Genomic DNA, 22,514 nt, shown 5'->3' with positions numbered 1-22,514 from the left:
CGCCTTAAAAAGTTTTCCCGTGGGAATTCCGGGATAAAAAGTAGCCTATGTTCTTTCCCAGAGTCTACACCGTATGTATACCAAATTTCATTCAAATCCGTTCAGTAGTTTTGGCGTGAAAGAGTAACAGACAGACAGACACAGTTACTTTCGCATTTAGTTTAGTTAGGATGATAAATATCCATCGCTGGACGTTCGTTGGGCGTTCGTTGGGCCGGTCTGTACGCAGCTTTCCATAGAAGCATATTTTGCCTAGTCCACCACGCTAACGTAGTGCGGGTTGGTGGCTTCCCACACAAGCAAGCTTGTGCAAAGTAGCATAATATATTAGTAACAAACCTGCGCAGTTCCCCTTCACCAGACAGGCGGGGTCAACCTCGACGGGCGCGCGCTCGCCCCACAGCCACGGCTCGCGGCTCCACGCCTCGCGCCCGCACACGCACACCGTGTCGCCGCCAGCAGGGACATGGGTCCGTCTTCACTACCCACTAGTAGCACGGGTCTGCTTCAGTACAGACCGGCCAAACGAACGCCAACGAACGGGTTCCGTTGACGTTCGTTGCTGTAATCTGCCCTGTATTATGTACTAGCTGTTCCCGCGCGCTTCGCCTTAAAAAGTTTTCCCGTGGGAATTCCGGGATAAAAAGTAGCCTATGTTCTTTCTCACGGTCTAGACCATATGTATACCAAATTTCATTCAAATCCATTCAGTAGTTTTGGTGTGAAAGTAACAGACAGACAGGCACAGTTACTTTCGCATTTATAATATTAGTTAGGATGATAAATATCCATCGTTGGACGTTCGTTGGGCGTTCGTTGGGCCGGTCTGTACGCAGCTATCCATAGAAGCATATTTTGCCTAGTTCACCACGCTGGTCTAGTGCGGGTTGGTGGAGCAAGCTTGTGCAGAGTAGCATTATAATGTCAGTATCTTACCTGCAGAATTCCCCTTCACCAGACACGCCGGGTCAACCTCGACGGGCGCGCGCTCGCCCCACAGCCACGGCTCGCGGCTCCACGCCTCGCGCTCGCACACGCACACCGTGTCGCCGGCCAGCAGGAAGATGGGGTGTGATGTGTCCATCTGTAGACGTGAAACATGTTGAAAAGAATGTTGCAAAATCAAAAATCGATGTTGTATAGAAAGAAAAAGGCATTTATTTCGTCCAAGACTCAAAACATATAAATAAAACAAATAAAAAAATACACTAGGTTACAAAGTGTCTCAAACAAAATGGTCACCGTCTCAACATAATGTCACAGAAGCCTGTGGCGCTGATTTTCATCAGGTAGTAAGCCAAAAGGGGGTGAGAGTGTCTTATTTTCGCATTTTCAAAATTTCTAGTTCACAACTAAACTAATACTAAAACTTCAGAACCCCATCATGATTCCCGTCTGTTTACTATGACACATTCCTGTTTTGTAAGATCTTGTATAAATGGGAATTTAACGGTATACCGGTATACCTACAGATTGTACTAAATGCGATCATGAATTGTAAGGTTATCTTGACAGTTATTAAATTTAATGTAAAAAATATTTTTTTAAACTCATTACGACTTCATGAAGTCATTAAATATTTAGAAACTATGCTAGATTTCAATTTCAAAATAGATTTAGTGAGTATGATGAAGTCTATCAAGTGCGCTAAGTGCAGACATGAATCCTACCAACTGCTCTGTGACCCCACACCTACATACCTGTGTGAGCACGATGCAGGTGGGGTCTCGGCCCTGCAGGTAGCTGTGCGCGGGGAGGGTCAGGCCGCGCGCCGCCGCCAGCGTCAGGGCGTAGTACGCGGCGTACTGCGACGCGAACTCGCCTGGAAACAACATCAAAATGAATATTTATATTGGATATTTTGCAGCATAATTTGATCATGATCTTCGTCACAGCCCGTTATGTACCACTGTGAAATTCCCACAGAGAGCAACTCAACACTCTGTCTTCGGCCTTCCTCATTACACTACCGGCTACCTATCTAGAATCTTTACGCTACATACGCTAAAAGTTTTACGCTACTCTTGCCTGTCCATATTATTAATATGCAAACTCCATTTAAAGTACGTTCCGCCGAATGACGCATCAACTTTAATAAATCTGGACCCTCGTGACATTTAACTGGCTAATCCAACTCTATTTTAGTCACCGAAACAATACCTAGAGAGACATAAAAGAATAATCTACAAACATCGGCAAAAAATAGTTATCCTTATTTTTATGACTATAGTAAAGTACTGACCGTATCCCTGCCTGATGATCTCTCCCCCCGAGCGCGGCATCGGGGGCGGGGGAGGGGGCAGGGGCGGGGGGGCGATCCCGCGCGACACCAGCGTCGACGCCACCTGTCGGCGACATTAGTGTTAAAACAGCGCTCATTGGGTTTGGAACTATCAGCCTTAACGTAACCCCAAATCTTATCATCTATCAAAATCATAGAACTGTAAACACACTACAAGGGTACTGTTGTAATAGGTAAGCAATAATTTCGCAGTTTACAATTTACTGCCTTGTTAATTTAAGTCCAAACATTCTAATGAGCTTTTATTAGTTTGCATATACGGGAAAGCATGTAATTAATTATTCCAACAAGACAGAGCACTCTAGTAGCTTTGCTAACAAAAACAAACTGTGTTAAAGTTCACTCCAGTGTGAAAAGTGCAAAAAAAATATTCAACAGTTCATATGTGAAAACTGTGACAATAGATTCCCGTAGCACATGCAGTGCACCTCACTAGGTAACATTCAGTCTAATGTAAAAGCCGCAAAGATATATTTCACAATTCAGATATAAAAACTGCGAAAATCGATTTGACAGTTCAGATGTAAAAACTCCAAAACTAGATTTGACAGTCCAAACGTGAAATCCGTAAACAAATCTTCTCATCACACATGCCACTTACCTCAGCAGGCATAGTAGCGGGCTGGTTCACCACACACGTCTGCGCGGCGCCGTGGGGCAGCACGGCTCGCACGGTGGCAGCGGGCGGCAGGCGCAGCGTGGGGTGCCGCCCCACCACGAACGGGGTTATTGACCCGTCCGCGTGGAGAAGGACTGGGAGTAGCTCTGGAAGGGAGAGGTTATGGTTATAGTTATAGTTATAGAAAAGGGGAGGGCAACCAGTGCCCATTCGCCACTGCGACCTAAAAGATTTATTGTGACTCCCCTTGCCGAGTCAAATCTCACTATCCAGGCTAAGGAGGTTATGGTTAGTGGTATTTCATTATTTATTAGGTACATAAATTTATAAATAGGATAACAGAGGGTGGACTGAATCCTAAAAGCATTTTCAACTAGTTAACTCACAGGAAGTAAAGGATTTGGATTAGTTACGATTACTTTTAATTTTGTAGAGGTTTGTTTTGTTGGTTCCTCTATGTTCATCGTTATATTTATTATTACATTGAGACACAAAAAATAGACTTACATAACTTGGAACACCCACTGAGGCATTCTATTCACATTTAAGTTCAGTGTCACTTGGAAAAGCTGTGATAAATGACGAAAAGGCTGCCATAAGCATAAATAAAATTACAAAACAAACAAATTGTAAACTTACTTGTCTGACCGCTTTTTCCGTCACCAACATTTGTCTGTTGGTCCTTGTTATTGGCGACTAACAATTGTCCCATCATTTGTTTTTGTATCTCCGTAGTGTTGACGGCTGTGTTGGCCTCCGATGGGTCCACTTGGACCAAGGCCCCGATGGACACAACCGCACTTTGAGAACTCTCAACACAATTAGAGTTTTCCGGAGACGACGAGATATCTATCGGACTGCTGTTTCCTAGAATCACTGGCACATTTTGTGTCAATGTAGCTTGATGCATTGCGTTTACATTCTCTTCCGTTAACAAGGACTTAGCTGCATTTTTTTGTTTTGTTTTGTCATTTGAATCTAATTCCGTTCTATCCATGTCTACCGACAACGGTGGATCATCATCGGAGTCTGACAGTACCATGACACAGTCGTTACTGGCTTGCTTTGCTGCTTGTGTTAAGGCTTCGTCTAACTCTTCTTCTCTTGTTTTACCTTGAGCTACTTCTGTTTCTTTGCTAGCGAGACTCTTAGTGTTGTAGTTCTTAGGTTTGATTCCGAACACCTGGCTGGCTCGGTTCCTCTCCTCCAGCCATCCCTCGTATGTTACATTATTTATCCGTTCCTGTTCCTCTTTCTCCTTTTGAGCTTGTGCTTCTCTCATCTTCTTTGTTATTCTATTTCTTTTCGGTTTCTCGGTCAGTTTATCTGCTGGCGCTGGCATTGCGTCCGGTGGCTGGTCTGGCGTCGGCTTGACTTCTAAGGTTGAAGCTGGTTGTGGTATCTCTTTTTCTAATTCATCCTGAAATTTTAGAAATCTAAAGTTACAAAGCTGTTTCACATTATTTGGCCCATTCTGTTTTCATTATCTGAATACAGGTATGCAAAGTGATCTTCCATATATTACACTTCTACTAAAGTGATCTTAACATATGGCACTCGTCGTCTAGTCCCAGCTAGAATGTGCTGGTATGTAAATTGATCCCCATATTGCACTTGTTTAAGCAACTGTATGTAAACTCAGCTCACTACATATTACACCTGTCTAATCTCACCATATACTGCACCCGTCCCCTAGTCCCGGCTAATATATGATTTATAGCCCTCGTCAAGGCCTTGGAGCCCCTCTCGATGGCCTCGCCCGGCGGCTCCAGCAGCGCGGCGCAGCAGCAGCTGCAGGCTTCGGGGTTCACGCGCTTGCACGGGACCCTGGGGAGAGAAGGGGGAGGGGGGGTTTTAGAGATTTACATCTACACTTATAGATAGATAGAGTACTCTTTATTTGTACACCAAGAAAGTATTAACAACTTTATGTAAACATGTGACACTTAACTAGGGTACAAAAGGCGGTCTTATCGCTTATAGCGATCTCTTTCAGACAACATTTGGATGGATGGACTAAAAGAAACATATCACACTGTAGGCAAAAGTTTGTATGATTTACTTTACGGGAAAGGCACAGAACCTTTGATAAAATTTGGTGTGTAAGACGCTGACAAATAGGTTAATTGGAGGGTTTATTTGGTTTTTGTGGGGGAAACTACACATTGCGCAATCGACTGTTTAGATAAATGTTACAGGTAATGTTGTACATAGTTACTCCTCTGTATCTACATACAACATTATCGAAGAAGAAGAAACGGTCGTAGTCGAGCTAGCTTCAGTGATCGTAACTGATTATTAATGTTAAATAACACATGGTAGCGTCAGTCATTAAGTGGGCGACCGATTTATTCTTTTTTGGACGCTTCCGTGTTTTTGACGGCACGTCGTTCAGCCTAGTCAGAAGCCTTTGGCGGCTTGAAAACATCTGACAGTCGGGTTGCCCACTTACCCGACAACTCTCTCAGCACAAGCTTGCTCGTGTTGGGGTCCACCAACCCGCACTTGGCCAGCGTGGTGGACTAGGCCTGAAACCCTTCCTTCATTGGAAGGAGACACGTGCCCCAGCAGTGAGGACGTGATGGGTCATTGACACACTCTAGTATCACTATACTAGCTCTACATAGTAGTTGTGACTACACTCACGTGTGCAGGTCCTTGTCGCCGGCGTACTGGCGCTGCAGCTTGGCGCACACGCGGCGGCGCGCGTCGTTCACGGCGCGGTGGCGGCGCGCCGCGCAGCAGTAGGTTGTCCTGGTGGTTGTGTCGGGGGCTGAGCGCTGTAGGGGAGGAGGTAGGTGTTTCATTTATGAACATAAAATTTGAAGTCACACCACACATAAACGCATCGCCTTGGGACAAGCTAGTGAACACCTGAAAAGCTAGTACGGGGCGTATTTAAGACGTAACAAGAGTTTTGCATCGCGTTCTCTCACATCGCGCAGCGAGAACTCTTGTCACGTCTTAATAGCACCCTGTGCTACAAGGCCTGGTTGACGGCAACGTAGAATAGAATAGAATATTTATTCAAAAAATACTTAATGCGAAATGTGATTTACAATAATAGGTCAACTCTTAATGCTAAAGGTAGTTTAAAATGCTGATCTGAACTAGGAAATAACGGCGGGGGAGGAGGTAGGTGTTTCATTTATTAACACTTTATATCATACATTAAAATGTAAAAAATAGGAATAGTACATTAGAAATACAGAGAATGTAAGGCTCGTGGGAGGCAACGTTTGGAGCTAAGCGCTGGGAGAAAGAAGATAGGTATACTGCAATCATTCATACTTGGCATAAAAGGTAAACATTCTTTGTGTATCGTTTTAATGAAATTAATGTTCAACAAATAAACTGCAGCTAACATAAATGGTTTCATCTACGAAATTAATCATTTTTGCTAGAAAGTATTTCATAGCATTTTTGTTTAATTTGAAAAAAAGCTAGTGTTTACATTTTTTGTATCATTAAAATTATATTTATAATAATATTTATTCAGAACACTATTGGTGGTATTTTCTTAATGCTAAAGGTAGGTGAAATACTGCTCTGAACTAGGTAATAACAATAACTGAGTTTTTCCTGTGTTTCAAGTTAAAAATATTTTACATAGAAAAACTTAAGCATAGATATACAATTATTTGATTATCCTATTTTCTTGAGGACTTTTTCAGTGCTACGGGGGTAAAATGTATGAAACCATAGAGCGCGTTGTCTGCGTTGCGGACACCGACGAATTCACCCGCAACAGACGTAAAACCTCATCCGCGTGCCCTTCTTAGGGTGGCACTGGGGCGGCACACATGTGTCCGACTGTACCTGCAGGGTGCTGAGCGCCTCGTGCAGGCGCGCGGGGTCCAGCACGCCGGGCGGGCGCTCCGGCCGCCACCAGCCCTGCCGCGACATCGCCAGCTGTCCAAGAGACGAGGGGTCAATAAGTTAAGTATGAAAAAGTTTCACCTGCCATTGCCAAGTCCTATGTCACTGGAACTTTTTCTTAGTAGGTCTAGGTACCTATAGCTACAATTTATGAATGTTGTCATTAAGGCCCTTCTCCCATTACGATACGCCCGCGCAACTCTAGGTACCAACTAAGAAAAAGTGCCAGTGACATAGGACACAAAAATGGCAGGTCGAACTTTTTCACTCCTCGCGAGTGTATTATAAACGCGAAAGTTTGTAAGTATGGATGTTTGTTACTCTTTCACGGGAAAAAGGCTAAAGCAATTTTGATGAAATTTGGTATTTAGGAAGCGTACACCCTGTCACATTAAGATATACAGGCCACTTCTTATGTCGGAATTCTCACGGGATAACCTTGTAAGACAGCGGTCATCATCAGTTCATTCATTAACATATAAAAGTCACAAACATCCATTTGTAATATCCACTACAAACTTCGTCAAAAAAATATAGTTACTTACACGATTAATACAACCAAACATACACAATTTTAATCAAAATACCATACACACATCGTCGGGTACTCACATGGTAGTAGGGCTTGGCCCGCCTGGCGCGCGCCCCCCGCGGCACTTCGCGGGTGTTGATGGAGAAGCCCTGGTCGCGGTCTGCGGACACACGAGGGGTTATTGGAGTGGAGACACGACCAGTTATTGAATCACGAATATCATGCCTTCATTTGGTCGATTGTATAGTGTTATTTGAATAAAAGTATGATGCGTTAGTATTAGTTGTTTAAATGTAAATGGGTTGTGGAGAAAATCTTACTTTTGACAGAAATGACTAAGAAATTTTGATGAATCTGTTATATCATTGATTTATCACTTTTGTATGGATTTAGCTGACACCCTGGATTAACACATAGACTACTTTTTATCGCGGAAATCCCACGGGAAAACTTGACCAGCGAGATCAGCTAGTTGCTGATTATATCAATATATAATTCATTAGTAAGTAATGAGATATGTATCAATTTAGTTTGCTCTCACTGGAACAGATAAGTTTGTCGCACTGAACATGGGCTCATAGTATAAGGCAATCTGACCCTTCTCTGAAGCATTGTTACTATGAGAGGGGGGTCAGGTTTCTCTGCAACTGACTGTACGTACCGAAGACCTGCTGGTCGGCGCGGCGCGTCAGCACGGGGTCGCCGGCGCGCGTGAACTGCAGCCGCGGGGACGGCCGGAACCGCGACCTGCGCCCCGGTATACCGCGCTGCGGGGGAGAGAGGGAAGGGGTTAAACAGGCTGATGATGATGAAATGAAAGAAAGAAAGAGACATTTATTTGACACACTGAAACAGAACAATAAAGACAGAAAAAGAAACAACAACAAAATAAAGAGCATAAAACATATACAGAACAAACAAAGGTTGCTGTCCAGAGCGTCAAAACGGCACCAGCTCAGCATGTGCTGTGGCCAAAGAGCCACAGCGCTGGTTTTCAGCTGGCCCTGGCTTTCAAAAGGCTGATGATGATGATGATGGTATTATAATTACATGCCAGGATAAGAGACCACGAACAGGCAGACGCAGCGTGGGAAGCCCTCCTTCCCGCTGGACTGACGACCTTAGGGGGTAGCCGGTAGTGGCTGGATGAGGAAGGCCGAGGACCGAGTGTTGTGGCGCTCCTTGGGAGAGGCCTATGTCCAGCAGTGGATGATTATTGGCTGATGATGATGATGATGCCGGAATAAGATGGTTCAGTAATGTATTTCTCGTTAGCCCAGCAATATATGATTATATTAAGTTTATTGTATATGGTTATAGTACAGTAAGTACATAACCGATAGAAACGACCTCGAATATGCTGAAAGGGTAACATGACGCTGTCATATCCATAAGCGGCATCGGTCATCTGTCAAATATCTGTCAGATCCATACAAATTACGTCAGATTTGACAAGAGGCGACGGTATTTAAAAATCATTATTATTAATTGCAAATGTTTGTCACCGATACGCTTCTTCTAAGGGCAACGGTGTCCAACATTAGCAATGATAAATGATGCTAAGAAGGAATACATCGTGAGGAAACCTGCATATCTATAGATTTAGCACATCTAGTTATGTGAACCCACCAACCCGCAGTGGACCATCGTGGTGGGAAATGGTCCAAGCTTAGGAAAGCAGTTTAGACCTAGGGGATATGCACAAAGATTCCACTCGAGAGAGCCAGGTACTTACACCCCCACAGAGAATAGAATAGAAAAGAATAAATGCTACGAAGACGTATAATATTACCAATGTGTTGAGCGAGTGGATCCGCCGGTTGTAGTCCTCGATCCTCTGGGTGTTCTCCTCCGCGCGGTCCGCCGGCGGCGCCTCCTGGCGGGGAATTATGAACACATGTTGCTTATCTATCTGTCTGTCTCATAATAATGTTTTGTGTTAATATAATCTTAAACTTAATGTTAGAAATCTTTCTGTGTAACCTGTGTATGTGTTGTGTTAAGTAAATAATAATATGTAATAATAATAATATGTGGGGACATCTCACACACGGCTATCCGACCCCAAGCTAGGCAGAACCTGTGTTATGGGTGTCGGACAGCTGATATATCTACACAAATACATAGATAGATAGATACTAAATATAAATATCAACACCCAAGACCCAAGTACAAATATCTGTGTTTAAACAAATATCTGCCCCAGCCGGGAATCGAACCCGGGACCTTCGGCTCAGTAGTCAGGTCACTAACCACTACGCCATTCGGTCGTCAAATAACTTACAGTGCTCCAAAATTGATAATGCGCATAGAAATCTTTGACAGATCGGTTGTTTTCGATTATGTGACACATGATATTGACCCTTATTTCTTTCGAACAAGGTGCAAAATGCAAGTGTTTTTTTAAGGCTCTTACGATTCAATGATTCGGGTGTGAAGATCTGCATGTGCATTATTAATTTTGGACAAGTGTATCTATCTATCTAATGACATCGGTGGATGAGGGATGCAGACGCAGTGGCCTTTATGACTTATAAGTGTTAAACCAGATAGCATATACACGGATGATGTAACAGTGATGTGTTTGTGTCTATGATCATCCTTATGGAGTAATACTTCAAACAGTCAAAACACTGAAATGGCAATACACAAAGTGGCATCTGAAGCCTGAATCTGGCCACATTTAATGATAAGATAAGATAAGATAAATCTTTATTTGCGAAAAAACATGGTATAAAGATGTTACACAAGCTTGGTTTCACATGTTTTGCAAAGTAACTTTTGCATGCAAATTTTACATTACACTAATATAATACAATTTACTCAAATATTTACAATTAAAACCAATTAGACATAAGTTATTATTTACATACAAAAAAATTATAAATTGTGTCATTTAATTTACATAAATATGTCAATATAAGTGTCAAATGGTAAATAAATAAATTGAAATATGATATTAAAATTATAAATTACTGGTCCCTACTGAAAAAATCACTTATGTCATAGAAATTTTTCTCACACAACCAATTGTACAATTTTTTCTTAAATAATGACTTATTCAATGGCTTAAGTTCACTCGGGATGTTGTTGAATATTTGTACACACATTGATAAGCAACTTTTCCGGTACTTAGTTTTCGGTATTAAGCTATGAACTAACTTGTTAGGATACCTTTGTGGCCTAGAATTCAATTCTGACGAATTTTTAAATAGTTCTTTATGTTCATTGACAAAATTACAAATCTCGAATATGTACAATGAGGGTAGTGTCAGTAAGCGTAGTTTTTTAAACAGTGTCCTACATGATTCGTCGGAAGGGACCCCACAAATAGCCCTTATGGCCTTTTTCTGGGCTATAAATGCTTTTTTTCTATTTGTGCTGTTTCCCCAAATTATGATTCCGTACCTTAATATGGATTCTATGTATGCACGATATGAAGTAACTGCCGTGCGTTTATCAGTAACTTTACGAATCTGATTTAGAGCATATATGAATTTATTAACTCTGCTACATAAATGATCAATTTGTATCTTCCAGTTAAGATCTTGATCTATAATAAGACCTAGGAATTTAGTTTGCGTGACACGTTTTATTTTATCTACATTAAGATTAAATTTATATGTTAATTGAACTGGATTATTAAATTGAATATAAACAGATTTATTAAGATTAATTTTTAAATTATTACATTGTAGCCATTCTATAATTTTGTCAACAGTTGTATTAATGTCGTTTTCGTGATCCTGAACTGAATGGTTTTTTTTATTAGTGCTTACTACTATTGAAATATCATCCGCATATATGATAGCCTTGTGATTGGTCACATGTGGTATATCATTTATATATAAAATAAATAGCAAGGGACCAAGTACGCTACCCTGGGGGACACCACATTTAGTCTCTCTATAGCAAGACGAGTATGACATTAGTTCGTTTTCTTGTAATCTATTGACTACAACACATTGCTGACGACCAGTTAGATATGTTGATATCCATTGAAGGGCAACTCCTCTAATACCCATTCTTTCTAGCTTGTGCAATAAAGCTTTGTGAGCAACAAAATCGAAAGCTTTCGATAAGTCAAAAAACAAACCAGTTGTGAAATAATTTTGATTAATACTCGTAAAAACTGTACTTAAAAGAGTAAATATTGCTAGAGTAGTTGATTTGCGCTTTTGAAAAGGAACTTTTGAAATGGAACATTTAGATTTCATATAGTATTCTATTATTTTATAAAATTATGACTAAATACCTAAATACGAAGCAACCATAGTTCACACTGCTTGACTTGACACTGAATTGAGTTTCGGTATAAATGTGTCGAATTTGACACTTTAATTTTCTTAGGGCGGATTCGGCCAACGTCGAGTAAATTTTACTCTCGAGTAAAGTACCAGTTACTCGCGAGTAAGCAGGATTTTGCATTCTACCAAACCTGAAACCAAGATAACTAGCTTATCCCAAGAATAAAATGTTATACCGCCAAAATTGACCGTGTAACGAGCTTATCCGAGAGTAATTTTGTAATGGCGGCAGCACATCAGCTGATTAGAAAACCGTCATAATGACATATAAACACATCTGTCAAAACATAAACAAAAGTACGTTAAAAGGCAAAGTCTCAGAATAACAACAGCGAATAAAATATTAAAACATAAACAATTTCATACTTTTATAATCCATTCAAACTAAGTTGGCATGTCATTTCTATTGCATGCTTTGAAACGCAGCTATTTTTATTTTAGTTGCATTACAGTTTCGTTCCTCGTTCATTCAATTTAATCATGGTATAACTTGGTAGAATGCAAATGTACTTATCCTAGATATTTACTCGCGTATAATTTTAATTCCGGTATAGTTATTCTCGTGTAACGTGATGTTTGGACGAATCCACCCTTAGAGTTAATAATAATAATAATAATAAATAATAAATAAAATCTTTATTTCTTTAACAATGTTTGGGCAACTTAATCAGTAATAAATGGAATCACCTTTTAAGCATGAAATGCCTGTGCCAGGTGATCCCGCTCCTTCATAACATCATTTATAAGTGCTAAGGTACAAATTATTGCTAAATAAAGATAGTTTACACAAAATAACAAGAAAAAGAAAAAGTAAATATGGGGTTTAGAATCTTAACCTATTATGATACGGTGATCTTAATATAATTATGTATATTGTATAAAAATAAAGTAGGTACAAATATATGTATATATATAATATGTGTGTGTGTGTGTGTGTGCGTGTGTGTGTGTTTGTGTGTGTGTGTGTGTGTGTGTGTGTGTGTGTGTGGTGTGATTGTGTGTGGTTGTGTGTCCGAGTGATATATGTAAATTATATGATTATAATTATAATTCATTGTATGCTTATTAACATTGACTCCGTGGTTTCGTAAGTTAGCGGCTGTAGCCAGTTTGAGATAGTTTTTTTGCATTCATATGTGTGCTTGCTATAAATATCGAGTTCTTTATTTAATTTATTATATAAAATTGCTGAGCGTTTACAGTATTGTATGCTAGCAAACTTAGTTTTAGTGTTGGGAAGTGAAGCTGCTTTGTGTGTTATTCTTCTTTTATATATTTTACTGTCGAAATGAAGGTGTTTATGCTTTTTTAAAATAATTTGTAATATGTACAGTTTTCTCACTGATAAAAGCTTGCTTATCTGATAGAGGCGTGTTGTAGGAAAACGATATTTTTTAAAGTACATCACCTTTATTAAAGCGCGTTGGGCTCGTTCTACTTCTATGAATCGAGTTTTTGCTGCACCTCCCCATATTGGAATACAATAACCCAATATAGACTGCACCAAAGCGACATACATTTCATTTAAAAGAGTTTACTCACATGTCCAGCAGTGTGAACTGAAAACTATACGAAGTAAGAGTATTCTATTAAATTATATTATATTAACCCCATTAATCTGCATAAAAATAATCTTAATCCTATGCATAAAAACAAATATGTTTCAAAATGGCTCTTACCTCGACCGGCGCGCCGCCCACCGCTATGGGCGTGACTTCAGCCGTCAGGATCCCCTTATTTATCCTTCTAACATCATCAATGTCCGGCAGCTGGATCTTCTTCAGCACTCGCGGCGCCGGCGCTTCGGGCATCACCGTCACGTCATCCTCACTACTAACATCATCATCATTACTGGACAAGAATCTCGGTATTATCACCAACTTGTCCAAGTCCACAGTCAACGGGACACATTGCTCCATTAAATCCTTATTTCGATTGGAGAGTAAGAACCCTACAGGTAGCCGCTTTAATCTTGTGTTAAAATCTGGGTTTTTGCACAAAGATATTGGTGTATAGTTTCTGTATTGCGTAGAGTTAAGTCTGATTAGTCTTGGCGCTTCTAAAGGATGAGTCGCGACGTTCATTACTGTTAGATTATTCGGTGCATACGAATCCTTAGGTCTGGTTTTCCGTTTTCTTTTTTTTATTGGTTCGAATTCCGCCATGTTGATCAGACTTGCGAATATTTGGTTATTGAGGCTGAATTTCTTCCAACTCTCCGTCTGGTCTAGTCTTCTGAGTGGCACTAGAGGTATCATGATTAGTTTGAGGTCCACATTTGGTTTAATATCTTCTGGCTCTGAGTCACTGTCATGTATGTTGGTCGTGTTTTCTTCTCTTTGACTAGATACACTGTGTATGATTGGTAAACAAGGTTTTTGGTCTAACGATGTGCACGATTCTATCTTGATGTTGGAGGCTTCTGCAGAATAAAAGATTTATTATATTCATTATAACATATTCAAAATAACTGATGAAATAAAAGAGTTATTGATGGAACATGCAAAATTATTGACATATCATAAACAATCAAACAAAATTCCTGATCAGTTCATCCTTATCCAAGCTACTTTACCACATATAAAATATGTAAAACTAACAATAATTACAAATGAACTTATAGTATAACTTCAAGAATTTAAAACAAATCTTACCAAATGTTGCATTTGCTACAGTATCCGGGACATCAGCGTCCAGTTCCTTTTTAATCCGCACTTCATTTATTTTCGACAAAACTTCACTGCACGTCGTATTTATTAGATTCTCTATAGTCTTATCTTCTTCCTCCACCGAATCACTAACTACATTATCACTAACTTCTCTTTCATTCGCGTCATTATCTACATCACTACTTCCCTTATTATCTATATCTAAATGAGATTCTATAACTGGATCCTTTTCTTGCTTTATGTCTATTTCAGTTGTTAATGCACTTGCATTTTGTGGGCCTTCTAGAATGTCCTGTTGTATGGACAGTGATAGATTTCTTATTTCTTCATCTAAATCTTCTGGATTTTTGGGTTTGTTGGTTTCGCTTGTTGGTTTATTATTTTGAGCATCGAAGAAATAATCGTCATCTGATCCGTCGGAATCGAATATGATTCTAGTAGAAATGTCATCTCTGATGGGGTTAAGTTTGAATATGGCGTTGGGGTCCGGTTTTGCTGTATCTTTGGTTTCTTCGTCGTCATCTAACACTATGGTTTCTATATCTTTGTCTACTAAGATTATATCGTCATCTATATCTTCTGTGTGTTGCGCTGAAAATATGTGTATGTGTAAAGTGTTAGTAGATAGCTCAAATTGATAATTGAGACTACTCAGTTATAATTGTGATTTTGGGCAGTCGCAGCAAAGTTTTTAATTGAATGAATTAGCAACGACGGGCACTGCCTTAAGATTAGGTATATTGAAGTTTATCTAAGTCGATAACGGACCTGTGTAGTTTTATTTTTAGATTTCTATACAGGGTGTTGCAAAATTGGTATACTAAGCCAAATCCTACATGTGGAGCATGTTATATCTAAGCCCGAAACTGAAATCAGAATTTAGAAAATTCGGGAAAAAAAATTATTTTTTCATAGTAAACAGTCACGTGACCAACAAAGTTTCTATGGAAAAAGAAATTATGTAAATTTCGGCTTAGTATACCCTTTTTGCAACACCCTGTATATACAAAACAAGAGGAATAACTGTAATTGTAATAATAAATAAATATGTGAGGACATCTCACACACGGCCATCCGACCGCAAGCTAGGCAGAGCCTGTGTTATGGGAATCGGACAACTGATATATCTACACAAATACATAGATAGATACATTAAGGGCCCGTACAGGGTGACGTGCCGCGCCAATTTTGGGTTTTCAATGCTCTTCACACAGCACACGCAGTGACACGCACACATGTAAGTTTGCACAGTGGGTCGATAAACTTTTACTCGCCAACTTTATTGACAATTATGTTCAAGTACATTTTGGGTGATTTTAGGGTAAGTAAGTATAATTCTTACTTACACTGGTAGGCACCAGGAAAGAGTAGAAATTAATAGGGGTGCCACTTTACTCTATACTCGGAACCCGATTAGCTTTCTCAAACAAATGTGTTTACTTGTAGAAAGGTAACTACAAGTATTAAAGTGTAGATAATAAGTTTCGGGCATCCTCCAGCCAACTGAACCCCGACGACAAAGCAAAGTAAATACATAGTGTCGCAAAAGGGCTATACTAAGCCAAAAGGGGATGATTCAAGGAGTCATTCTGGACAACTTTTGTTCTACGAGATTTGCAAATTCGCGAAAAAAAATATTCGTTTTCCATGGTACAAAGTCACATGTCCAACAAAGTTTCTATTTTGATGTATGAGGTATTGTTAGAAGCGTATTGATGGCGCGATGGTTATATGCTATGTGACGTTCCATTAAAATGTACATAGCGCCCCCTAGAGGACATAACGTGATGATCGAAAAAATAATAATTCAACTTTGCCGTGTAAGGTATCAAATGAAAGGGCTTGATTTTCACATTACAAAAATATGCATATTGAAGGTATTTAAATAACAACACCAAAATTATTGAAATAAAAAATGATCATGAACTACTGACGTAAAATTTCATAAAATAAAAACAACTAAAAATTTACAAATAAAAAAATACAATTATAAACAAACGAAAAACCCGACTGTACGCTAAAAACATGAAAACAAGTCGCAGGCGGGGAACAACTTGACCGCCACTCAAGGCCGTTTTCTAAGTAACATTCAGCTAAATGCCATCACACTTTTTACCTTTAAATTGCGCTAATTTTGTTAGTTTTTCTGTTGAATTTTGTCCACCTTTTCTGATTGTTTTGGCCATATCTTGGTGATACCTAAATCGATTTGATATTGAAATATCTCATTTGAAAGCTTATAAGTTGACAATGTTTTTAAGCTGAAGTGCACAAAAAATTGTTGTATGAAATTCTTTTTTAATTTAACTTATTTCTTTTTAGGTTTTGAATATTTTTAAAAAATGTTTATCTATTTTGAGGTATTGTGTCTAATTTAAGTCAAATAATGCACATTTGATTATTTTAATAAGTTTATTAAGATGTTACTAATTCAAAACAAACAAAAAAAGGATTGAAATATGGCTAGTTTTTTTTATTTTCGGTTTTAAACATGAAATTTTGGCAAAAATTCAAAAAATCTTTAAATATTAAATATATTAGAAATGGTTAAGTTTCGGATAATGCATTATAGGGTATAATCGACTGGAAATGCCTTCCTCTATCACCTCCTGAAAGGATCAGGTCTACTTATCAATAACCCTGTATACCGCTTTTTCAATACCTTTAAGTACATTTTTTGGTAGCAGCATAATATTTTTACTTAATTTTAGGGTTTCGAACGTCAAAAGAAAAAAAGCAACCGTTATAGGATCTCTTTGTTGTCCGTCTGTCTGACTGACTGTCTGTCACCGCCCTTTTTCTCAGAAACGGGTAAAGATATCAAGCTGATATTTCGCATAGATGGGGAGTACCCCAAAAAAAATATTATGGTACTCCCTGTCCCACACAAGTAAATTGGGGCTTATATTTTTTCCAGTTATTTTGATGTGTATTCTTTTTTTTCTTTGTTGTTTTGTATAAGTATGTGTTTCTTTTCTTTAAATCTGTATTTTTTTTGTTGTTGCTGTCTATGTGTCGAATAAATGTATCTTTATCTTCAAATCACGCCATCTATCGTTTGTTTTTTTTGTGGCTACTGTCTATAGAAGAAATTCCATAATTTATTTTTATTTATTTTATTTTTATTTTTTCGTGGAGAACCAACAGCATTTTGTTAATAAATAATTATTACTTATAAACATATAACAACTTGATGCCATTAACAGAATGAACTTAATAAACCCAGTAAACCTAACACATCCAGAGGAAAAATAAAATCTCTTTCTCTCTCTCTGAAAAACATACTTAATAGCCTAAACTCGATGCCTTTAGCTATTAACATCTTTGAAATAAAATTGAGCCACCACCGTGTTACTGCCCTCATCAGATCCTCACGAGACCATACCTCAACCAGCACCAAGAGACTGTATTTTTGATCCCTAACCTAATGTTCGTGCGTATTGTCATCACTTAAATCCATTCGCTATATTCCTGCTCCTCATCAGACCTTTACGAGACTGTAATGTCACGAGAATATTGCACACTATCTAATTTAATTTAATGTATTGAATATACTGGAAGAATTATGCTTTCTCAATTTCAAATCAAATTATGTTGGTGTCATAAAAGTTGAAAAAGTGCAATGACAACCAATGTGCAGTGATTTTGTATCTGTACACGATAAGATCGCGAGCTGTCAGTGCTGCCTAAACCGACGTGACCCTTCTTTGGAGGCCAGCGGCCAACTGAGTCAAACGTCACTTGTGTTTATGATTTTATAACACAGAAAGCCGCCATAGATATTTGTATGTAGATTTGAGGGAAAAAAATTGCTCAAGTTTGGGATTAATTTACACAAAATAAGTGTGTGTTTATTAAAAAACAAGGTATTTAGCGCCTAGTCCAAGCCTTTAACTTTATAATATGATAAAAATCATATGAAAATTCATAATAATTACGACTAAGTTGTTACAATACGGGAGTGTGATTTTCTGGTTTTTCGTCATATTCTGAATTTTATTTACAGTTATCCATAATCATTTACTTGAATTCGAATCATTCAGCACCTAGCTAGACTCTTCGGCTACCTGTGTGATTTTTTTCAAGGTTGTAGAGCATCGTTTACTACATAATTCTATGACAATGCCAACCCTCGATTCCCCCTTGCAGACCCTTAAATATAAATATCAACACCCAAGTCCTGAGTATAAATATCTGTGTTTAAACAAATATCTGCCCCAGCCGGGAATCGAACCCGGGACCTACGGCATAGCAGTCAGGGCCACTAACCACTACGCCATTCGACCGTCAAATAGTATGTATACTGACCGTCAAGGCCGCGGTCGTCTCCGTACACCGTCACTTCTTCAAACTCGATCTGAGGCAGCTTAGTAATGCCCATCTTTTTCTGAAAAACATCATTGACGAAACATTAGCACACACGGTTCTTGAAGTGAAGGCTTTTTCTTATTTATTTTAACACTTTATTGTATACAAAATACATAGGTATAACAATAAAAGATGGAGAAAATAGTTGGATAGTATTATTCCCTTAGATTTGTTTCAGAATGTATTTAATCTAAGGTTGAAGCGATGGTTAACATTTGTAAAATATGGCGAGATAACATCAAGCGAATGACAGATATTTGGATCCGATATGTCCAGTATTGGACGATTGTTGTCAGATCATGATGATGATAGTTATTTTCTGACCTGAAGGGCTAGCACGGGTCGCAATTAAGACGTTACAAAAGTTTTGCATCGCGCTCATTCACATCGCGCAGCCTCAAGAGCGAGCGCGACGTAGAAATTTTGTCACGTCTTAAGCCATGTATTCTTCAGTATGCTCAGGCGAATGAGCGGCTCATTTGGCCGACTCAAGTAGAGACGCCAGAGCATGCTCGGCCCGAGCAAATCCGAGCGTGCTCAGGCCTCTCCACTTGAGCGTGCAGGCCAAATGAGCCGCTCATTCGCTTGAGCATGCTAGCCCTCCTGCTGACTCCAGTTGAACATACCTTGTAGCTGGAGCTGGAGACGATGACGTGTCCGCTGTCCACCAGGTCGGGCCAGCGCGGCAGCGCCGACGTCACCACGTGCGGGTAGCTGAGGATACAGGGGACGGAGGGTCAGACAGAGGGCTTGTAGTTAACTAGTAGTAGCAGTAGTGTAACTTTATTGTACATAAAACACTTAACATAACATTTAAGACTTTAAACAACTATAATACAATACAATAAGGGTGCCGCCCTTTATCGCTAAATAAAAGCGATCTCTTCCATGCAACCTAACAAAATAGGAGAGACTAGTAGGTATGTTATGTTTTTGTATACTGGTATGAGCCGAAGGCTAGCACGTGAGGATATCTCAGGACACAGAGGAGGGGGGGCAGACAGAGATCATGAAGTGGGTAATGCAAGTATGTTGCAAGAAGCTGGAATGTGTAAGCTGGTATTAGCTGAAGGCCAACCACTTGCCCCCTTATTAGATAGATAGAAGATAGAATATTCTTTATTTGTACACACACATAAAAGAAACTTACAAAACTTAAATACTAACAAATATGTACAAAAATGGCGGTCTTATCGCTTAAAGCGATTTTTTCAAGACAACCTTAGGGTAGTGGTGGTGGTGGCTTATTATTATGTTTTGTCTAAATATAGGTTTCATTTTCGGCTTGGAATGATTAAGTACATAGGTACATACATACATTCCTTCCACTAATAAAATTACACTCTATGTTACATATTAGCTGTCTTGACTCACCGCTTGGCGATGGCACAGTAGATGTAGGGCGGCTGCGTATGCGTCGCTGGCTTTTCCTTCGTCTTCTTGCTCTCCTGCACAAACATGTAGCGCATTATAATTAATGATTAAAGGCACATTATGACAGCAGTGTATTTGGAACGCTCCCACAATGCACCAACACCAACCGAGTTAAGTGATGCGAGTAGAAGCAACTTAGATTTGCGTGTATATGAAAAAAGTAGCGAAGCGGAGCGTCTACCACATAGCATCAACAGTTCATGCTATCTGGAATACGCTCCGCTCCCCTTTGCTGCGTTGTACTTTGCTTAAAACGAACCACACTAGCTGCTCCTCTGATGCTCGTCATCAGAGGAGCAGCTAGTTAGGTGCCTTTCGTATTTAGTTTTATGTTTTGATCCCATGGGAGTTAAAACCTCTTATCAGCTCTAATCTAAAATCCTATATCCAGGCACTAGGTCTCACCTGAAGCTGCGTGTGATACGCCAGCAGCGCGGCGGCGGCGGCGCGCTTCACCTCCCACCAGCGCTTCTGCAGGCCCACCAGCGTCATGTAGCGACCGCTGCAAATCCAAATTAAATATGTTATATACTCGAGCATTTACTTGTGTTACATGCCAAATCAGCGGTCTGGTCAGCAGATTTTGAACGAGAAGTTGCTGGTGGCCTTATTTGCACAATGACTTAGAACCAACATCCGTTGGCGCAGACGACGCAGACATCCTCTGACAGATCAGTCAAATTTTGGTAAAAAAAATACTTGTTCAGAATGACCCACTTAGTTTACTTTACCCGTATTTTCAAACCCTGAAGCCTTACTCGAAGCGCAAGACGCGCACGCCAAGACGTCCAAGTTTTGCGTCTCGCTGACTCACGTCACGCGGCTTCGTGAGTACCCACCTCTCCTTATACTTGCTGTACACATGCAGCCAGGCCTCCGCCTCGCCCCCCCGCTCCCCGCCGCCCCGCTCCTCACCCCCCCGCTCCGCCCCGCACGCCTGCACCAGGTGGAACAGGCAGATCAGCGAGCGCAGCTGTTCGGGTAGGCGGGTCGACTCCTGCGGATAAGATAGTGGGTTATAGCCGGGCTGGGGTTATGTAGGAGCCGCAGTGGTGTAGCGGGGAATATATCCCAAGTACTGCTGAGATGCATGTAGATAAAAAAAAAGAATTTTAAAAATCGATCCATAAATGGCGGAATAATCGGTGAACATACATAAAAAAAATACATACAGACGAATTGAGAACCTCCTCCTTTTTTCGAAGTCGGTTAAAAAAGAAGTTTATAATGCAACTAGCTCCGCCTCCTATATGAAAAAAAAATATAGTAAATTTTGATCAAAGAGACAAACATGTCATATAGCAGTAAGCAATCCGACACAATTATAAGTTTATTATCAGACGATAATGTGGCGGGGGTGTTAAATAACATATATTCACATGAGTGATATCCAGTAGTTAGTATCCATACTCAATTATCAGTTTATGAGCCTGATATTAACTCTTGGGGCTGCCACTGAGGAGGCGTGGTAAAGCTAAGTTAATAAGTCTCCATTCAACTGTGGAGGTTGCAACTATGTATAGGGGCTGGGGGCGGAAAACAAACACATCCCTATATTCTCACATGCATAGTTTGCATAGTAATACAGTGTACGGGTCCGCACGTAGTAGACGGTGAGAATCCCATACACTAGATGTAGTAGTTGATAGTTAGTTGTAGTTGTAGTATTAGGAAGCACAGTCACAGAAACACTGATCTTCACTAAAGGTAAGTAAGTTTATTATGGCCAAAGTATAGTTACACAGTTAATGAGTGGTTTTGAGCCTTGCCCGCGTAAGTAAGTTGCGAGTTCCACGGTTGATACAAGACTGAAGTTAGGTAGGTAATTAGGTCAAAGTAATATTAGTATGAATGCAGTAATAAGTGTATGACGCGTATGTCGTTGACCGCTACCCGCCAGCTGACGCCCGAGCAGGCCGCGCCGCCCCCGGCAGCGCTGCAGCGCCCCGTCCGACAAGCTCGGCTGAACGCAGGTTTGGCACTTAGCGCTAAAAAGCAAGCGAAGAAGACCCTGTTCGTGTCCCAGCCGCGGGTACCAACAAATTCTTCATCGAAGCCACCCGAGACTTCCCGAGTGGCTACCGAAGACAATCCGACGTCAGCTGTACAGGAGGCGGCCCCGAAACTAGCGACAATTTCTAGCGACAGCGAATGGAAGATTGTCACTCATAAAAAATCGCGAGTTCAAACTAAGTCTCGTAAAATCTTCTCGGGTGCAGGAAAGGAGGATCTAGACTTACAGACTGTCGAGCGGTTGAAATATATTCAGGCTTGGTCATTTAAACCAGACACAACTGAGGATAATATAAGAAAATTCCTTAATAAAATAAATAAATCAAACGAATATTATATGTCTCTGGCATCTGCATAATGAACACGTAGGCATAAGTATTTATATATTTTT

The 22,514-nt window shown here is 40.0% G+C and overlaps 1 protein-coding gene across 1 annotated transcript in view; it reads right to left on the bottom strand.

The window, feature by feature from the left end:
* The window catches only part of LOC105392020, a 63,938-nt gene that overhangs the window by 3,392 nt on the left and 38,032 nt on the right, over nt 1-22,514 (bottom strand). The window contains exons 7-24 of the mRNA XM_048622469.1: nt 20,950-21,107; nt 20,516-20,612; nt 20,051-20,124; nt 19,303-19,390; nt 18,617-18,695; nt 14,294-14,899; nt 13,319-14,061; nt 9,125-9,208; nt 7,994-8,099; nt 7,413-7,492; nt 6,741-6,833; nt 5,568-5,701; nt 4,595-4,748; nt 3,561-4,341; nt 2,904-3,067; nt 2,243-2,345; nt 1,701-1,822; nt 937-1,084 (exon numbers count right to left, since the gene is read on the bottom strand). Of these exons, the coding sequence (XP_048478426.1) occupies nt 937-1,084; nt 1,701-1,822; nt 2,243-2,345; nt 2,904-3,067; nt 3,561-4,341; nt 4,595-4,748; nt 5,568-5,701; nt 6,741-6,833; nt 7,413-7,492; nt 7,994-8,099; nt 9,125-9,208; nt 13,319-14,061; nt 14,294-14,899; nt 18,617-18,695; nt 19,303-19,390; nt 20,051-20,124; nt 20,516-20,612; nt 20,950-21,107 (3,814 nt within the window). The remainder of the gene's footprint in view (nt 1-936; nt 1,085-1,700; nt 1,823-2,242; nt 2,346-2,903; nt 3,068-3,560; nt 4,342-4,594; nt 4,749-5,567; nt 5,702-6,740; nt 6,834-7,412; nt 7,493-7,993; nt 8,100-9,124; nt 9,209-13,318; nt 14,062-14,293; nt 14,900-18,616; nt 18,696-19,302; nt 19,391-20,050; nt 20,125-20,515; nt 20,613-20,949; nt 21,108-22,514) is intronic.

The sequence above is a fragment of the Plutella xylostella genome, chromosome 2 (genome assembly GCF_932276165.1).
Source record: "Plutella xylostella chromosome 2, ilPluXylo3.1, whole genome shotgun sequence".
NCBI lineage: Eukaryota > Metazoa > Arthropoda > Insecta > Lepidoptera > Plutellidae > Plutella > Plutella xylostella.
The sequence above is the reverse complement of the archived record's forward strand: the minus strand, read 5'-3'. Positions and strand labels throughout refer to the sequence as shown.